The sequence below is a fragment of the Aulonocara stuartgranti genome, assembly GCF_965226115.1.
Source record: "Aulonocara stuartgranti genome assembly, chromosome: 23".
NCBI lineage: Eukaryota > Metazoa > Chordata > Actinopteri > Cichliformes > Cichlidae > Aulonocara > Aulonocara stuartgranti.
The window spans coordinates 35,209,289-35,227,422 of NC_138958.1; the positions used below are offsets into that span (position 1 = coordinate 35,209,289).

The following is an 18,134-nucleotide window of genomic DNA, read 5'->3' on the forward strand; positions in this document are numbered from 1 at the left end:
CCGTGACCCTAAAGATGTCAGGTCTTTAAAGAAAAACTCCCTCACTTATCTCCACTTTCACATCCTCAAGGGGGAGTGCCTCAGATTAGTGTTGTAATTAAAGTCAAACACCATCCAGCATCTGACACACAAAGCGTCATGAATACTGTTCATTAGCTACTTTTAGCTAGTCCCGTATTCACAAGGGGTCACAACATGTAGCGCCACACACTTGCTTTCGCAGATCTGTACACCAGATATCCTTCCTGACACAACCGAGAGACGTGTTTCCTCTCAGACTCAAACCAGGAATATCTGGCTTGCTAGGCAAATGTATAAGCCACTGTATTATGGAGCCACTCATTATCAATGTTCATTGTCAAGAAATAGCTAATATTACTAAATGTAACTGCTTAGCAACCACCAGGTGGTCCCATCTGGAGTTATGGTTAGAGATCAAATTTGTTAAAGTTTTTTCTTGTCTGGAAAGGCCCAGTTGAAAAGCTTTTCACTGAAAAACTGTAATGCCAAAGTGTATTCTTCTCTGAAAGTGTGTCCTTTTGCTTGTGGCTAAAAAAAACCCCAAACCGTAACCCTAGGTGGACATGGCAAACGAGGTTAATCTTAAATCTCAAACTGTATCCCTGCATACAGTTAGACATAAAGGTTTTGACAGATGCAATGTTACAGGTTAGGACTGCATCTATAAAATTATTTGTTAACAAGACTGAAATGTTTTCCTCCACTATTACTCTACATACTAACATGTTGGACTAAAGCCATTCAGTTGAGGCGATCAGATTTCCTTGTATTACTGTGGTCTTCAAACTTTTAGGACCATGTAACAGAACAACTGCTATATATATTTAAGAAAAGAAAATTTCAGAAAGTAGAACCTCTAATTCCCATCTGTCACTGCACCCTCGGTAACACCTGTTCACTGCATTCAATATTTCATTTAACACAATAGGGAAAAGTGCAAGATCAAAAACCAGAGCTCAGATCTGGCACATCTTAGAGTGTCATATTTGGTCTGTCAAAGTTATTAGTGAGAGAGTCAAAGATATAAACAGTAAATTAACCTTCTGGGCTGAATGTGACCCCAGAGCTCAAGCTCATCAGCAATCTCCACCACTGATTTGGGCAGTTTCCAGACAGAAGCTTTGAGCTGCATGAATGATTTACCGCCTTTGGTCCTGGAGATAAATGGAATTCTCGGATAATGTTTAGCTTTTTGTGGTAGCAGGCACGACACCAGATGGTGGCTCGATGATTTGGGTAATATCATTAGTACTATCAAATACAACATATGAACATAAATACTGTATCATAGTTATTATACTTAGAGTATATATTGTTTATATCTGATCAGCCATATGAGAAGGAATCGGTTGGATTAATTTATCTCCAAAGGGTTGGATGATGCGACATTCTTACAACTTCATTTGACAAGAAATTTAGATACTGTGCTATTTTGGTTTGCTCTGACTTTTTGCACACCCATGTGCACAGCCACATGGTCTACATCCAGCCTCAGCCCTCTATATGTTAAGTTGGGGGCTGGGTGGCTATATTTTAGAACAATTTTTGTGCAAGTACAAGTGATTTGTTTATATTTGTTCAAAAACTCAAATCACTTACACCTGCTTTAGGGTTTTCTGGGTGGTGTTAGTGGCAGAAATATGCAACTAAGCAAACAAAAAATGATCCAAATGGAGATGCTTTAAACAAATTTTAATAGTTTGAAGTAGACCATTTACTAATTTTTGAAAATCACATAATTTAGCATGTGGCTAAACCTACACTAAACTCTAAGTCAAAAACAGGTTGCTAGCGACCTGGTGGATATTAACAGGTTAAGCACATAACTCAGTAATTGGCCCTAAATGTAAACACAGGTTTGTAAAGATCAGTGAAACAGCTTCCATGTACAGTGGATGAATTTCTCACCATTTTTTTCCTTTTACTGTAACTACATTACTGTGTCTTTAAACCAGGTTTCTAGAATCAACTACACCGTAAAAAAAAAAAAATCCTAAAAAAACCAGTAATATTCTGGCAGCTGGGGCGCCAAAATAATAACAGAAAATAACAGAAAATAACTTTCTCATGAAAATACAGTTATTTTCAGTAATGACAATACAGTTTGTTGCCCTAATTTTACATGGGATTTTGCCTTTTTCAAGTGCTTTTAAACATTAAATTAGGTACATTTTAATGTGATCAACCAATGAAATTACCTATAAACAAGGTCAATGAATGCGGCAATATGAATAATAATACTTAAATGTACAGAAATATACAGTTAACAGTTGGTTTAAATAATAATAATGGATTGCATTCATATAGCGCTTTTTGAGACCCTCAAAGTGCTTTACAATTCCACTTTATAATTCCCCTCTGGCCATCACCAGTAGGTGGTAGGTGAAGTGTCTTGCCCAAGGACACAACGAGTGTCCGAGCCGGGGATCGAACCGGCAATCTTCTGATTACAAGGCGAACTGCCAACTCTTGAGCCACAATTGCCCTAAATAACAATAATAATAATTATTATTTGATGTAAAAAAAGTTAAGAATCATTTTATTTTTTCCATAGCATTACATTTGAATTAAACAGTTCAATCTTTCAAATAACGGACAAATATTTGTGAAATTATGATACATTTGTGAATGTATTTTAACAATCTAAATATGCATATGTACAGACAGATACATTTAAAAAACAAGAAAATTATGTTTTATTACATTTACAGTGATTTTACGTTGATTTACATTTGAAATGTAAAATCACAACCTATTTATGTATATTTAATGATATTCTAAAAGAACAGTACAAAACTGTAAAATATACAGTAACATACTTTTATATTACATTTTTTTTACAGTGTAGTCAACCAAATGCTTTTCAGTGCAGCAGTTAGAAACTAGACTTATGTAACTCTTGGCTTCTTGCAAAAGTATTCACATTTGCAAGAAGCCACCATTTAACCTCTTCACATCCACCTGTCATAGGGTTAGAGCTGGGTTTGTTTTAACCAAATGCTAAGCTGTTGAAATTTTAAGATCTTACCTTTCAAATTAAGTGTCATCTACACTTTTGGGCTAAAATTGACCCTCAACCTAGTAGATCCTAGAAATAAACATGCAGTTACTCTGTGAGCTACTAGCTTCTACCATTAACTAGCACATTAATTAACATGTCAAACCATTCAGTGTTATAACCTACTAGCCAGGCAGTCATCAGTCCTTTAACCAACAAGAGCTTTAGCCTTTCACTTAAACCATTGAGTCACCAAGCAAATATTTAAAGAGCTGTGGTACGCAAATAAAAAAAGGAGGGGAAATCCACACTTTTAATAACGGTTCTACTAGATACTAGAGGAAAGTGTATTACAGTTTGGTTTTACATAAGAGTATTAAGCAGATGACTTTCAACACCCACACCACACCCTACCAGCCCCACATGTCAAAGTGAGGCCGTCCAATCCCAACATGCACAAAGGCCACACACAAACACACACACTTTTTTTTTTACTCTAGCTTGGCAAAGACCTAAATTGTTATTATCATGATTATTTTTTCACTTAAATCGTTTCCTGTATAATCACCTTAAAGTAAAATGTCTCCTGTAAAAGCAACCCGGTTTAACGCTTCACCTTAAAGCCTAAAAACTTTAAAGTCCTAACCCCCACAATAAAGAAGTAACTTCTGGTCCTCCAGCTTATTGTCACAATGACCCTGCTGTGTGACTGTCACAGTGACGACATTTGATACAAAGATAAATATACAAATGCACACACCAGCAAACACACAGACACACCCAGCCAATCCCTCACTGAGCTGTGATGTCATCTTCTTATGCAAAAGCTGATGGGTGGTTGGATGGGGGATTAACCCTAGGACTCAGGTCTCTCTCGATTTGTGTATGTGTGCATGTGCGCGCATGCTTCTATGTGTGTGCGTGTGTGCAGGGATAAGTGTTGTTTGACAGGGCTGTCCGAGCCTGTAGACAGCTGGTTGTGAGAGGGATAGGCTACTCTGCACTAGCCTCCACTCATTGACTCTTAACTACTGATAATGTTTCCCACATTTCCTCTCCACCTCGCAGCACATCCATTTCTCCCTACAGTGTTTATCTTCCCTAATCTAGAATTAGTTACATCACCTTAACTAATTCGTACCGTGCAACATAATTCACCTCAGTGCTAATGAAAAATACACAATGCAATGCTTGCACTATGTTCTGATTGAGGTTTCTTTATTTAATGAAAATAATAAATAATTAACAATTTTTTAAAAATTTTATAACTTAAAAAAAGTTTTGAACAGTGGCACAGTTTTCATAATGTTTGTACACAACACAACATATTTGAAGTTGAACAATCAATGTTAAATTAACCCAAAGTTGAATTTAACCTCTTAAATCCAGATGTTAAGGGGTTAAGAAAAAATATAGATTTGACTAATGAACTAATTACATTCTTATGTACCGTCCCTTTTTTAGAGAATTAAATGTAGTGCAATAATTTAATATAATCGTAATAAAATCTTTTTTAAACTTTGTCAGTGATCCTTTGATGATGACTTCCTGAAGTCTGGAATCCGTGGCCAATCAGCAGAGAAAAGGTTTCCCGCCGAGGCTTTTACTGTAGCAGTGTTTAGTTGCTGCCTGCACAATAGTCCACCTTTTTTTTATATTTTTCAAAATCTCCTGGGTTACTTTTGTCAGCATGGTCTGGCTCATTGTTCATCTGTTCGCTGAGATGACATCCAGTTAACTTGACTGCAAGTCGCTCAGTGTGTACACACACTGCTCAGTACACTTTTGTTTTGTCAAATCACCAACAAACACCTGTGACCTAGTGTCATAGGAAGCTATGTGTACCCCTGCATCAAATTGTCTCTACTTTATTCAGATTATGAGTCATTTTAGATCTTTTTTCCTTTTGTTTCTTCCCAGCTCTGCTGTATTTTCATCTGTCCAGCAAGCTAGCGTGGCTAGCTAAACATAAATGTTTTGCATCTTGCAATCAATGCAGTGACTTCCACACTTGGTGCATCCTGTGGGGGTTTTTTTGTCTTTCCCGTGGAAATGATCTTGCCAACATCCACCACTTTTGTCTTTTATGGATTTAAGGACCTGTTTCTGTTGACGAGCTCTCCAATGCTTTCTTTTTTTCTCAGCAAGAGCCGAACTGCTGATTTGACAAGTTTCTGCTCCCTTTCAGATATGTTTGTTTTCCAGTCTAAGGATAGAATATTCTCTTTGCCTTAAGAGGTCCTTCAACCTTTGCTTCAGTTCACAGAAACAACTTCCAAATGCAAATGCCACACTTGGAATCATCTCTGGACCTTTAACCTGCTTAACTTGTGAAAAAATACAGAAATAAGCCAGAGTCAACTCCCCAATAATATTTTAGCTCCAGAAAATAGGGCAGTTTGTATATAAATACAGCTGATGCAATATTTTTGTCCGAATCCTTAAATTAAAGCTAAACGTCGGCATTTCAGTTGCATCTGTTTCATTAAATCTGCTCTGATGGTAAACAAATATGCTGACAAAGGTCTCTACACCTGTAAAAAAGAGCTAACTCAGAATTATTACTTAAATAACAGATGGTACAAGTAGTTTATAACATCATATGGTTTTAATTGTTTTTGTACAGTAGTTGAGGTTTATGGACGAAGAGTGAATCCCGATAAATAAAAAACAACTAACACAAATAGAAACAGATGGGTCATCAATGAACTCATTTTAAATGGTATGTTTGGGCTCTTTGTAAAAAGATGCTTTTCAAACACAAAGTGTTTGAAAATGCCAAATGTTACATCACGTACACTCGTACACTCGTACACTGTGTTTTAAGGAAACTAGACAAGTGTAGGACAAAAGAAGATGAACAGGACATGAATACCATCTTAATGTCCTCACAGAATCAACATGGAAATTGGCCCATTTGCTGTTTGCCAGTGTCAAGGATAGCCTCAAGCCATTTTTGAGGAAAAGAAGGGCCAAACTTTACAAAAACTGGACCCAAAATTATTTCAACGTGTCTTATGTTGTGATGAATCCAAGCAAATTTAAAGGTTTCAGTTGAACTTGTCATTATTATGTGTAATCAACATAATAGTGTAAGTGTAAGTGCCTACAGTCATCGATAAAACACACCGGACAAAAAAGCCTGAACAAAAAGCAGCCACTTGCTCCAAAGCAAGCGATATTGGGGATCTTCTCAATGATAGAATGATGAGCGCAGCAAAGTATTGTCAGATTTTCATCGACCAAACAATACATTTAAAAAACATCTGATTGGCAACAGCTTTAATAAACACACAATGGAACATGATCGGTGATGGATTGGCCTCCCCAGAGCCCCTATCTTAACATTAAGCAGAGTGGCGTCATGACAGAGAACAAACCAAAAACAGCCAACATCCAAAGATAAGCTTTGAATGTTCTTCAAGAGACCTATTCCTGAAGACTACATAAAGAAAGCTAGCTTAAAATAGTTCAGGCTATGTTGAAGAATAAAGGCGCTCATACCAAATATTTGACATTTTCAACTTGTTGTTTTATGCATACTCTGTTTTTGCCTTATTCTGTATTTTCATTTATGTTTGCTAATATTTCAGTAAATCACTCTACTTATTTTTCCATTTTCCTGCCAAAAGATAAATTTTATAGGTTGTTCAAAACAACCTAGTTCATAGGTACAGTTTTGATGCCACTGAATATTTACAGTTTTGTTGTGATGCTAGCTGAAGCGATGAAGCTAACATTAGCTTGCCATTGTATCACCACAGTTATGATGAAGAAATAAAGTTCCCATATTAAATGTGGACATGTAGACAATGTTGTAATACTATGTTTGTATGAATACAATCTTCCACTAATAACCAGTACTCGAGTTAGAAACAGTAACTGCTAGCTTGTTGCGTAGCTAAACTGCATTAACACCAGCAACATATGTAAGTATCCTTACATGCCTACACAAATGGGCTAAACTAAGTTAAACTAAACTATTGGTTAAACTAAGCTTTACAAAACTCCTGTAATTTGTAGCATGATCAAGTAAGCAGTATTGGATTTGTTGTGTGTGTTAATAATTAGAAAATTATTGAATATTTCTATCCTTATTAATGAGTGGTGTAGTGTTTGTCCAGTTGACAGCTTGTATTTGTGTTCAACGGTAATAGTTAAGTCATCCTATTTTTGTTTTTATTGTACTATGTATCCTATACAGTAACTGTCTACTGGGGCTCCAGTTCTTATATTGCTGTGTTACCTAATCTCTATTTTTTCCCCTAATATCACAAAATATTCCATCATTTGGGATTAAGTATATTACTTTTATCTCTGCCACAACTTATTTCACTAATCCATCCATTCTTAATACTTTGCTACTAGCAATAGAAGCACACTGCTGTTAATATTATTACTACAGAGTTATTAAAATAGCACATACCCCTGCTTGTGTGTATATCCTCTGTGTTAGCACTTTGTCCAACAAGATGATACTGATTGAGTCTGGAGCCATCCTCTGCCACCACCACAGATTCTTTAGCTCCCTCAGTCCAAGTGTAGACGACTTCTGACACAGGATAGGCATCTGAGAGACAGACAGGAAAGATTATTCTGATTTAAGTGTTTTGCTCTTAATATGATGACATTCAAAGTGGAAGTGAAACCCTGTTTGTTTACAGCAGAGTAGATTATTAACATATTAGAGTGAGTTACAACCCTGTCATCACTCATTATGTGTAGCTCCCCGTGTGTGGAGCTGATGCAGAGCCTCTCTAGCACTTTTTGATTAGACTGCAGGCTTGAGGCCAAGAGCAGAATTTGTCTAGTATGTCTGTAAAATGTGTGTGTGTGCGTGTGTGCTGGAGGGGGGGATTTTTTAGTCTACTTTTGTTTAAACCACATTTCTGGGTCAGGGGTGAGCTTCCCTGTCAGCAGCCGGACCCAGACGGAGTCAGATTAACCAAAATGTGTTGCATCACACTTGTGATGAAAACAGAGAGAAAACCGTGTAACATCTCTGGCTATTACACTGATTCATATTGAATACTGCAGCATAGCTGAACATTGATCTATCATGGCCCTCTTTTAACACCCCCACCCCCCCCCCCAAAAAAACAAACAAACCACAAAAACAAAAAAAACTAACAACAACTTTGAGGAGGAAAAAATGGTGAAAGGAAAAGAGAGAAAACAAAAACTTAATCATGGTCATGTCAAGATTTGGAAAAGATTGGCGAATACTATGGAAAGCATTTGAGAAGCAGAAAGTTTAAGGTGGGAGACAGGGAGAGGAATTATCTGCAGAGAGGAAAAATAATGAGGGAGGAGGGCCCAATTACACTAGACACCTTCATTTTGCATTTATTCTTTACTTTTGATGCTTTCCAAAGGCTGCATATTTCATACTGGGGACAGAAAACAGTGATTAGTTCTTTGGCAGTGATAAACAACTTTTAAAGAGGCGTGCACGGTGAAATTGGTGCAGCCAAGTGTTGTTCCCTCATCAAGAGATTTCTGGAGGCATGAAAAAGACAATTATGCACATTAAATCTATTAATACAACACAAGAAGAGCTGAAATTCCATTAAAACAACTTATTATGCTGACTATCACAAACACAACTGAAAGCCTGGGTTGTTCTTGCGTAACAGTAGGCCGGCAGATCACATCTTGACCTGAGTATTTCCATTCTAGGTGTTCACTTGGCAGATGGGTAGTGCTCCAGAGTGTATGTAGTGTTTAAAATTGGGCATGGTCAGGCCAAAGGCCGAGACCTTTAATTGGAGGGTAGTTAGATTGCGATAAGGGATTACTGGTGAATTTCATTAGGCAGAGGAAAAGCTAAACACTTTGGCAGGAAACACAGTGCACCTCTGCCAACTTCTAAACACTTTACGCTTAACGCTTTGCTGCTCTTTCCTTATGGGTGAAGCAAAAGCAGCTACAGCTCAGTCGGAGTCATAAATTACTGCAGTTCCACACACTCTAAGTGCAGCTGTCTGAATTATTAAAGAAAGTAAAAGCAGACAATTTCAAAAGGCAAAGTGTGTTTTCCCTTACAAGTTACTGACAAATCAATATTCAGTAGGGCATACACGTCAAATAAAAGCAATACTTGCCGCATACTGTAGTAACTGAGCATTTAAAGGTTGAGGAGCATGTTAATTCCATCAGTTATGTTACTTAAGTTTATTTCTGGTGAAAACTAGTTGAAAATTCTCTGTAGCTGGATGCACAGGCTAGGCAGATATTAGCAGCTCAGGCGTTGTGAGTTATCATACATGTAGGCTTTCTGTCTCATAAAGAGCTCCTTTATGGTTGTTTTAAAAAGATACTTGAATTGTTATGGAGTTAGCTAGCTAGATGTTTAACCTATTGGTTCTCACTGTCAGCTAGCCCATTTGTGCTGTCGTTGACTGTTTCAGCTATCACCTGCAGTACATATAAGGTATATAAGCAATACTATGCAAGAGCCTTGAGCAACCCGTTGTTCTGCATATTTAGCTAAGGAAATGGGAAATAGGTGCAGCAATTTCTTGAAATGTACAGTATACAGCTTATAAGGTCTAAACAAGTTTGAAAGTCCACAGCTGACATCACCACCTTTATTCTTCAATATAGCCTAAAGTTCCTTAGACAAGATTTCTTGTAATTTCTTCAGGTAGTCTTCAGAAATAGTTCTCCAGGCTTCTCTGCTGCCTTTTCTTCTGTTCTCTGTCATGACGATTTCTGGGGAGGCCAATCCATCCTGATAGTGTTGTATTGTGTGTTCATCTATCCAATTATGCTGTTACTGCATTGACAGTGTGTTTGCGATCATTGTCATGCTGAAAACTGAAGCTGCTGCCAAACAGAAGCTTTCCAGGTGGTATAGCATGGTGGATCAAAATCTGATGGAACTGTTCTGTTCGCAATTGCATCAATTTTGGAAACATCCCCAACACCACTGCCTGAAATACAGCTCCAAACCATGAAAGAGACTCCACCATGTTTTACAGATGATTGTAGACATGCACTGAGGTTAACTCTATCCTGTCAGAGTATAGCATCAAGTCAGTTAAACTTATGGGGATAAAGATCTGGTCAGTTAAGAGGGAGAGGGGGGGTGTTAATCAGTTTAAATTGCTTTGGTGTTAATGAAATGAACCACTGGTGCACCAAAGCGGCAACAATGACACAACCCCCAAACAGGAATGATTTTACAGCTCGAGGCTACTGGCATTTTTTCCCTCCTCCTTCTTTCTGACTGTTCACTAGTTTTTGATTTGACTAGGGTCGCTTTCTCTATTGGTAGCATGAGATGATACCTGGACCCTACAGAGGTTGCACAGGTAGACAGGAAAGAACAATCCTAGTCATGAACGACCTTCACCATCAAACGACCACCCAATTACCTACTTTTTCTAAACATGAACGTTCCTCTCTGGCATTGTAGCCACCAAGCTGAGTAGGCACATGAGCCAACACATAAGCACAAGTCAGAAAGGCATTAGAAATACAAACAGAGGGCAAAAAGCACCAGCTCCTTGTTGATAGAGCAGTACAACTGGCCTCTAATATGAGGCAGACCAACTTGAGCATCAACTTGAATCTCATCTCTCCAGAATATTTTCATCTCGTTTATTTGCTGATGAAAGGGTCAGTACTTTTCATCATAGGTTTTTTTTCTCGTGCATTAGTTTTTAGTTAGTTATTGCCTTGTTTTGGTCTGAAAAAAGGTCCTTGATGAAAACTATACCGGAAATTATTGGTTAATAAGATTATCACTGCTCGTGTAAATCATCTCTCTTTGTATTTGTTGCAACAATAAAAAAAGACTTTGATTTGCCATTAGGACCTGGCTGATCCTATTTCCATGTCTAACATAATTGATTGAATAATGAATTAAGTCGCCAATGTGTAAATGCAGTTTGGCAGCACACCCATGGATCCTGAGATCTCCATGCTTTACTTTACTTTGAGTGCTCTGATTTACATTGCTGAAATGTGGAACAAGGCTGATATTTAGCCTAGTCGATTTTTCCAATTTGATGCCTCCCCTTATTTGGTGTGAGATTTATTTGCACCATATGGGCTTATGTGAGACCTGGCACCAACAAAAAGGAAGGAATTGTTTTACTGCCTATATCTAGACAAGTATAGCAACATGTAGTCAGAAACTGTCGTGACTACAAAATATTGCTTGCGAAGTGTAATTATAGGTGTTTGAGTAAATGACAAGTAACATCATATGAATGGTGGTGGCAGTCCAGAGGTCAGGGTCAAACTTTGGCTCAACAGGCTGTCATTACAGAGTAGGCGAAGTTGAGCTCTGATTGGTGGGATTACAGAAATAATTCAGAGATTCATATCTTAGAATATATAAAGGCTCAAAGAAGGAGAACAATCATAAAATGATTCACTGCCATTCAGTGGGATCATTGTGGGTTGAAGGGAAGGCAGGCTAAGTCGTTAGACCACGCTTGATTGTTTTTCCCACCGCTCTGGGGCTCAGGTTTTGTGCACCTCACATCATCATCTGCATTTTTATGCCCCGTTTCATGGAACGAGGAATTTCTAAACACCCGCCTATCCATAAACACCAGCTTTGCAAAGTTCCAAATGACTGGCCTTTTTTTCTATCACAGAGCCGTCAATTATGGTAATCACACAGCAATTTTGCAGAAAGTAGTTTTCTTTGGCAATTGTTCTTCTGTCTCTGTTGCCCTTGGTGCAGATGCTATATGACTGTCAGAACTGTCTTGTTTTTTTAGTCAGTTCATCATGTATCTTTTTATAGCTCTATTGTCTTTAATGGTCTCCAGTATATAATTCTGCAGACTTGTTTAAACTGTTTTGAAGTCATATAGTGCTGGTGAACTTAACTGAATTGAGAAGTACTACATAAAAAAATAGACTATAAGCCCACTGATTACTGATTAGTATTACTCCTCTTAGTGTATATCCTTAGTGTATACTTGAGAACTGTAGAGCTTAAGGCCGTACAGAAGCTAAATTAGTAGGTCAGAGTAAGGGATTAGTTACCCTTTACCCAGGACGACTTAGTGTACAGTAAACCTCCATGCTTTAATAGCATGACAAATCATTACAATGTTACAAAGGGAGAGGATATAGAGGCCTATCGAAAATAGGTTTAAGACTTTCATGACTATGACCCAGGACTGTGCTTGTCATGCATTAATCCAATTGGAAAATAGTGATTGAAGTTGTTGCTATTTGCTTTACAAAGCAAAATACTTACAGGTTTTATCAGGTAAAAATGACTCAGTTGAAATCTAGACTTTTTACGACAAGCAAATGTAAAGCTTTAGGTTACTGAGATATCTAATATCCACCTACTGCACTCTGTTACAGATAAAACCAGATAGCAAGATGACAAGATCAAGTGAAAGCTAGTTTGCGAGCTGGTGATGGCTTTAACTAAAGCTTCTGGTAGCTGCAACTGAAAACAAACCGAGAGAACATTGGTTCGTTGATGATTAGCTCATTAAAATGAATGTGATGGTAAAAACAGGAAACATCAGAAACTTTCTTTTTTTAGATCTAGCAATGCATTGTGTAGTTATAATGACATGGAACGATGAAAGAGCACCTTTGCCTGTTGTTATTGCACACTGACACCGTTTACCTGTGGGGTAGTGCAGGGGGAGAGGTTAGATTTTGCCATGGGAAAGCCCAGCAGCTTCCATAATTGGATTGCAATCCGTTGTGCTTCTTTTACGTGGTGAATGTGGGCGGGCTGCATCTCACTGAAAATCCAGGAGTCTCATCCCTTTAGTACAACAGGCTCCTTAGGTGTGGCATTTGGCCAGCTCTGTCTTTAAATACCCACAGGGCCACTCAAGCTTCTATATGCGTCCTTGCTGGGAGGGCACACAGACAAGGCGTCAAGTTAAGAGGGCATTGGGGACAACCCTTCCAGTCATTAACCTAATTAAGCGTAGGAGGACTTCGGTAATCTCTTCCCTTCTGAAGTTTTTAATAGTCGATACAGAGCCATAAATATAGACTCAGAAAGCTAAAACATAAAGTTTAGGTACATCTTTAGTAGGTCTTCAGCTATGTAACTGATATGCTTGAGTCTTTTCACTGACTTTGAGTTTTCTTGATTTGATGTTCTAACAAACTGCTAAACAGCTGTAGTATAGCATTTAGCTTATTATAGCTAAATAATAATTACATATAGGCAGTGTTGGGTAAGTTACTTTAAAATAGTAACTTAGTTACATTACTAGTTACTTCTCTCAAAAGTAACTCAGTTACTTCAAGTTACTCGTTACTTTCAAAGTAACTAGTTACTAGGGAAAGTAACTTTGGTTTTACTCAGAATTCTCTTGTTAATGTGTTTCTTCCATAACTTTGCCAGTCTTCTAGCTTGCTTACTTGCCACAAGTGCACTGTGCCACCTACCAATAGAAAGGATATGATAACGTGCATATTTCCACGAGAGAAATCCCACGCCTGGACCGTCATTGACTGCTGCCATGATTCTAGCCTACGTCACAGAGTCATGTGCGCCTTTTACATCCAACACAAAAACTGCAGTCGTGGTGCTTTCGATTGTACTCAGAACTCAGAAATTCTGCCTTCTGAATAGGAAGATGTAGGTAACACCAGACTGCAGATGAGCTGCATACAGGGCTGGACTGGGAAAGAAAATTGGCCCGGGCATTTTGACTAGAAACTGGCCCACCATTATAGGAAAAATCATAAAGCCTTTGAATGAAAATAAACACTGTTGTGACAGTGATGTTCACTGTTCTGATGGTATATATGCATCAATCTATCAATCGTTTGTTGTAAGATTCAGATAATTATTTTTTAAAAGCAAGACATTTTAAATGAGAATAAGAAAGAAAAGTATTTCTTTGTGCCCCCCATTCCCTGTTAATGCCCTACATGCCCCCTTGGCCACACTTTGCTAGATCCGCACCTGCACAGTTACCAGCTGTCAGCTACCTAAAAAAGGATCCTGGGCGATCGTGGCTCAAGAGTTAGGAGTTCGCCTTGTAATCGGAAGGTTGCCGGTTCGAGCCCCGGCTCGGACAGTCTCGGTCGTTGTGTCCTTGGGCAAGACACTTCACCCGTTGCCTACTGGTGGTGGTCAGAGGGCCCGGTGGCGCCAGTGTCCGGCAGCCTCGCCTCTGTCAGTGCGCCCCAGGGTGGCTGTGGCTACAATGTAGCTTGCCATCACCAGTGTGTGAATGGGTGGATGACTGGATATGTAAAGCGCTTTGGGGTCCTTAGGGACTAGTAAAAGCGCTATATAAATACAGGCCATTTACCATTTAATTGTCTCTCAGAAACAGTTCATAACTTCCCTTCAACTCATTCATGTCACCTAAAAGGTAAACCTGTTTCTCCATCACCTGTTCAGCTCTGATGATCCAGTAAGGACATCTCCTGGTTTCATCTTCATGTTTCCCTCTCACCAGATAACCAAACCATATCATGACCAGCAGCTTTTTTGCAGCTGTGGCTCCAGCAAACATCAGCTGATACTAGAAATTAATATTAAATAAATTCTAACAACAGCTGATCAAGCTTAAACGTGCTGCTGTTGTTTAGCGCGACATCCGCTGGTTTCCTCTTTCTGGCGCAAAGTGGGCGATAAACAAACAAGAGAGCCGATCAGCTGATCATTGATCAGTTTCATGATTGAAGTAGAAACGGGAGAGGGAGGGGGGAGAATGAAAGAAGAAGAGGCAGCTGTGCAGCAAAGACACAGAATAACTCCAGCTTTGTGCCTTTTTCATTGTAGCTGAATTACGGGACAAACTGTTCCTTTTCACCTAAATACGAAACGCGTAATATTTTCTCTGAATACCAGACGGGACGGTTGGCAACTCTAATAACTTATGAACAAAATAAGGTTCAACATCATTAACTTCATAGCACCACCCAGCTGTATAGAAACTCCGTCATGCTAGCTAGCACGCAGTACGGAAAAAGTCAGAATAACGAAAATAAACTCCACCTAAACTTGGTTCATATCTGACCCAGAGAGACTGCAGGTCATAACTTCTTACCTGAAGTTCAGTTTACACTTGGACCGGCGGCCGCCTCGGGTCTCTTTTCCTTCTGCGTCCCTTTTCCTTCATCCACCTGCTGCCTCCACCACTTGCTAATGTTACTGAATCTGTGGAAGCTCCGCGATGCCACCACACGAAGTAACGAGTAACGACCATATCTAAATCCCAGTAACGAGTAACGCGTTCCTGATTTTGGCATAATAACTAGTTACCGTGCTCGTTACCACAATAATAACGTAGTTACTGTAACGCGTTACTTAATAACGCGTTAGTCCCAACACTGCATATAGGGTGCAGTGCAAATGTATGTCTAGAGCCATCCCTCATTTCTTTACACACACACACACACACACACACATATATATATATTAGGGGTGCAACGATACACAAAATTCACGGTTCGGTTCAGTTTGATACTTTGGTGTCACGGTTCGATATTTTTTCGATACAAAAATAAATGTTCATGCCTTTTTAATTTGTCATTTATTAAAATTATAAATATATATTTCAACTCAAAAGTACAGTTTTTAAATTTAATGTTGCTGAAACAACAAAGTAATTTTGTAATTTCATCTTTGGAAAAGAGAGTTTATTACAGAGAAATGGCTCTTTCCAAACTAAAAGCTATACTATACGCTTCTTCTGGGCTATATTCTCAGCAGCACATTAAACATATCAGGTCCCCATAAGGAGAATCATGTGCTAACGGCTGTCTAAATGACTCGGGTAAAGTTTGTTGTTTTTGTCTGCTTCCACTTGTCTTTGCACTAGGATGCTGTCGGAGTAAATGTGCAGTCATATTCGTTGTGTTCCCACTAGTGCTGTCAGCGTTAATCTCGTTGAAATGACGTTAACACCACAACACGGCAAATCTCCGTTAACGAGCTACCGCGGTTCGCCCCGTGCGTGGGGCTGGACGGTCAATACGTTAACGAGCAAACTGCGCTAACACACTAGTTCCCACCCATGTAATTGAGCATTGCGTGGCACATCCAACATACTGTTTTACTTTTGTCCATGACGCGCTTACCTTCAGGGTCATACGTCACATGAAAACAAAAATAGCTCCAAATGCCACATCTGAATGAGGGTGGGGGAGGTTCAATTTGCCATGTTGCAAGGAGAGCTTAACTTCTGGTCGTGTCCAAATTCATGGGCTGCATCCTCCTGAGGACCCGGCCCACGTACCGCAAAGGCCGGGTCCTCAGGGTAGGCCGGAAGTAAACAGCTGGGGAAAATGGACGGTCTAGCCTTCTGATTAGCGTCACCTTCTGATTAGCGTCACCGCTGTCTTGGTGGAGTTTAATAAACTGCTCCTTGCTATCTAAAATATAACAGGACACTGGCGTAAATTCTCGACTGTCTCATACTTCTGTTTAATCAGTTTTCTGTTTGACAATTATTCAGCTGTGTGAAAACCACCCGAGGGATTAATAAAGTTTTATTTTATCTAATCTAATCTAATAACTTTAATCTCAGCCAAACCGATTCACTCACGAACAAACAAAACACCGAAAAAGCCAAACAATAACATTTTTAGGTTGTCTAAGTGGTTTATATATTACGTTTAACCTGAGTAGCGAAAGTCTGCGGTGATCTGTAAATGATGTACCGGGAGTTGTGCCGTTCTCGGTGGCTTCAGGGACCCTCGAGCTCCCGACTAGCTATTGAGCTGGTGGGTAGCAGACGTCTCCGAAAACGTCGAAGCACTTTTGCAAATATGCGATATCTCGATAAACCGAGCACATATTTCATGTTTACACAGGTACTTTCTCACCTGAAAATATGTTAAAAGTTTATTTTGTGACCCAGAAAGATTAGTAAGAGTAATTTTACAACTTCTTAGTGGCCACCCCGTGTTTGCGTGGGTTCTCTCCGGGTACTCCGGCTTCCTCCCACCGTCCAAAGACATGCAGCTTGTGGGGATAGGTTAATTGATTAATCCAAATTGTCACTAGGTGTGAATGTGAGTGTGAATGGTTGTCTGTCCCTGCGTGTTAGCCCTGCGACAGACTGGTGACCTGTCCAGGGTGTACCCCGCCTTTCGCCCTATGACAGCTGGGATAGGCTCCAGCGCCCCCCGCGACCCTGAAAAGGATAAGCGGAAGCGAATGGATGGATGGATATATATATATATATATATATATATATATATATATATATATATATATATATATATATATATATATATATATATATATATGTAGAGAGAGAGAGAGGGGGGGGCTTTAAAACAAAGTTAAGGCTGAAAGTACAAGCATCACTAATGTCACACAACTTTGCCGACATGTGGCCAACAGCAATGTTTTGCAATGTCTTCATTATTAAACATTCGCACATAAATAAGTGACATCATATTCAGTAATTACTTTTGACAGTTCATTCTTCGGCCGCTCCCTTCTGCCGTATTTTTTTGCCGTATTAATTATCCACACCCACCGCCGCGCTATGAATTGTGGGATATAAGGGACCACGAAGCGTGCACTGGACCACGCTTGATATTTGGGGGAATCGACGGCGCATTTGGAGTATGCATTTGAAGTACACTTCGAATTGAGACAGCCGTCGTCACGTGGCGGTGACGTAACCGCACTTAAAATGCGGACTTCAAGCGTGCAGACCCTGAATTGGGACACAGCCTACGAATTTGGACAGCCTTCGGCGCTGTGATGTAATCGGTCTACAAATGCGGCCTCAGGAGGATGCAGCCCATGAATTTGGTCTGTCTTGCTAGCTTGCCCTGCGCTCAGTGAATCTGCATTCGACTACTCTGCCAAGGCTGCACTGTCGAGCGCAGATCCACTGAGCGCTCAGCACAGACAGCATCGTCAGAAGAAAAGTTGATAAAATAAATTAAAAATTTTGTATTGTTCAATACATATGCGTACCGAACCGAAAGCACTGTATCAAACGGTTCAATATTGATACGAATATATAGATATATATCAAAGTCAATATTTGGAGAGACCATTATTATTTTTAAACATATCCTGAGCTTTCTTAAGAACGTCTTCTTCTAATGTCTTTGAGGACATCCTTAAGAATAGCTCTCCAGGCTTCTTGAGGGACATTCAAAGCTCATCTTAAGATGTTAGTTG

At 39.3% G+C, this 18,134-nt stretch overlaps 2 protein-coding genes across 4 annotated transcripts in view; one reads left to right on the plus strand and one right to left on the minus strand.

The window, feature by feature from the left end:
* The window catches only part of LOC309701088 (gamma-aminobutyric acid receptor subunit beta-3-like), a 103,533-nt gene that overhangs the window by 13,150 nt on the left and 72,249 nt on the right, over positions 1-18,134 (plus strand). The gene's annotated exons all lie outside the window — the stretch shown is intronic.
* Positions 1-18,134, minus strand: part of LOC309701089 (gamma-aminobutyric acid receptor subunit alpha-5-like) — a 45,310-nt gene that overhangs the window by 12,317 nt on the left and 14,859 nt on the right. For both annotated transcript variants that reach the window (XM_082525092.1, XM_082525093.1), the window contains one exon: positions 7,446-7,589. In XM_082525092.1, coding sequence (XP_082381218.1) covers positions 7,446-7,589 — 144 coding nt within the window. The remainder of the gene's footprint in view (positions 1-7,445; positions 7,590-18,134) is intronic.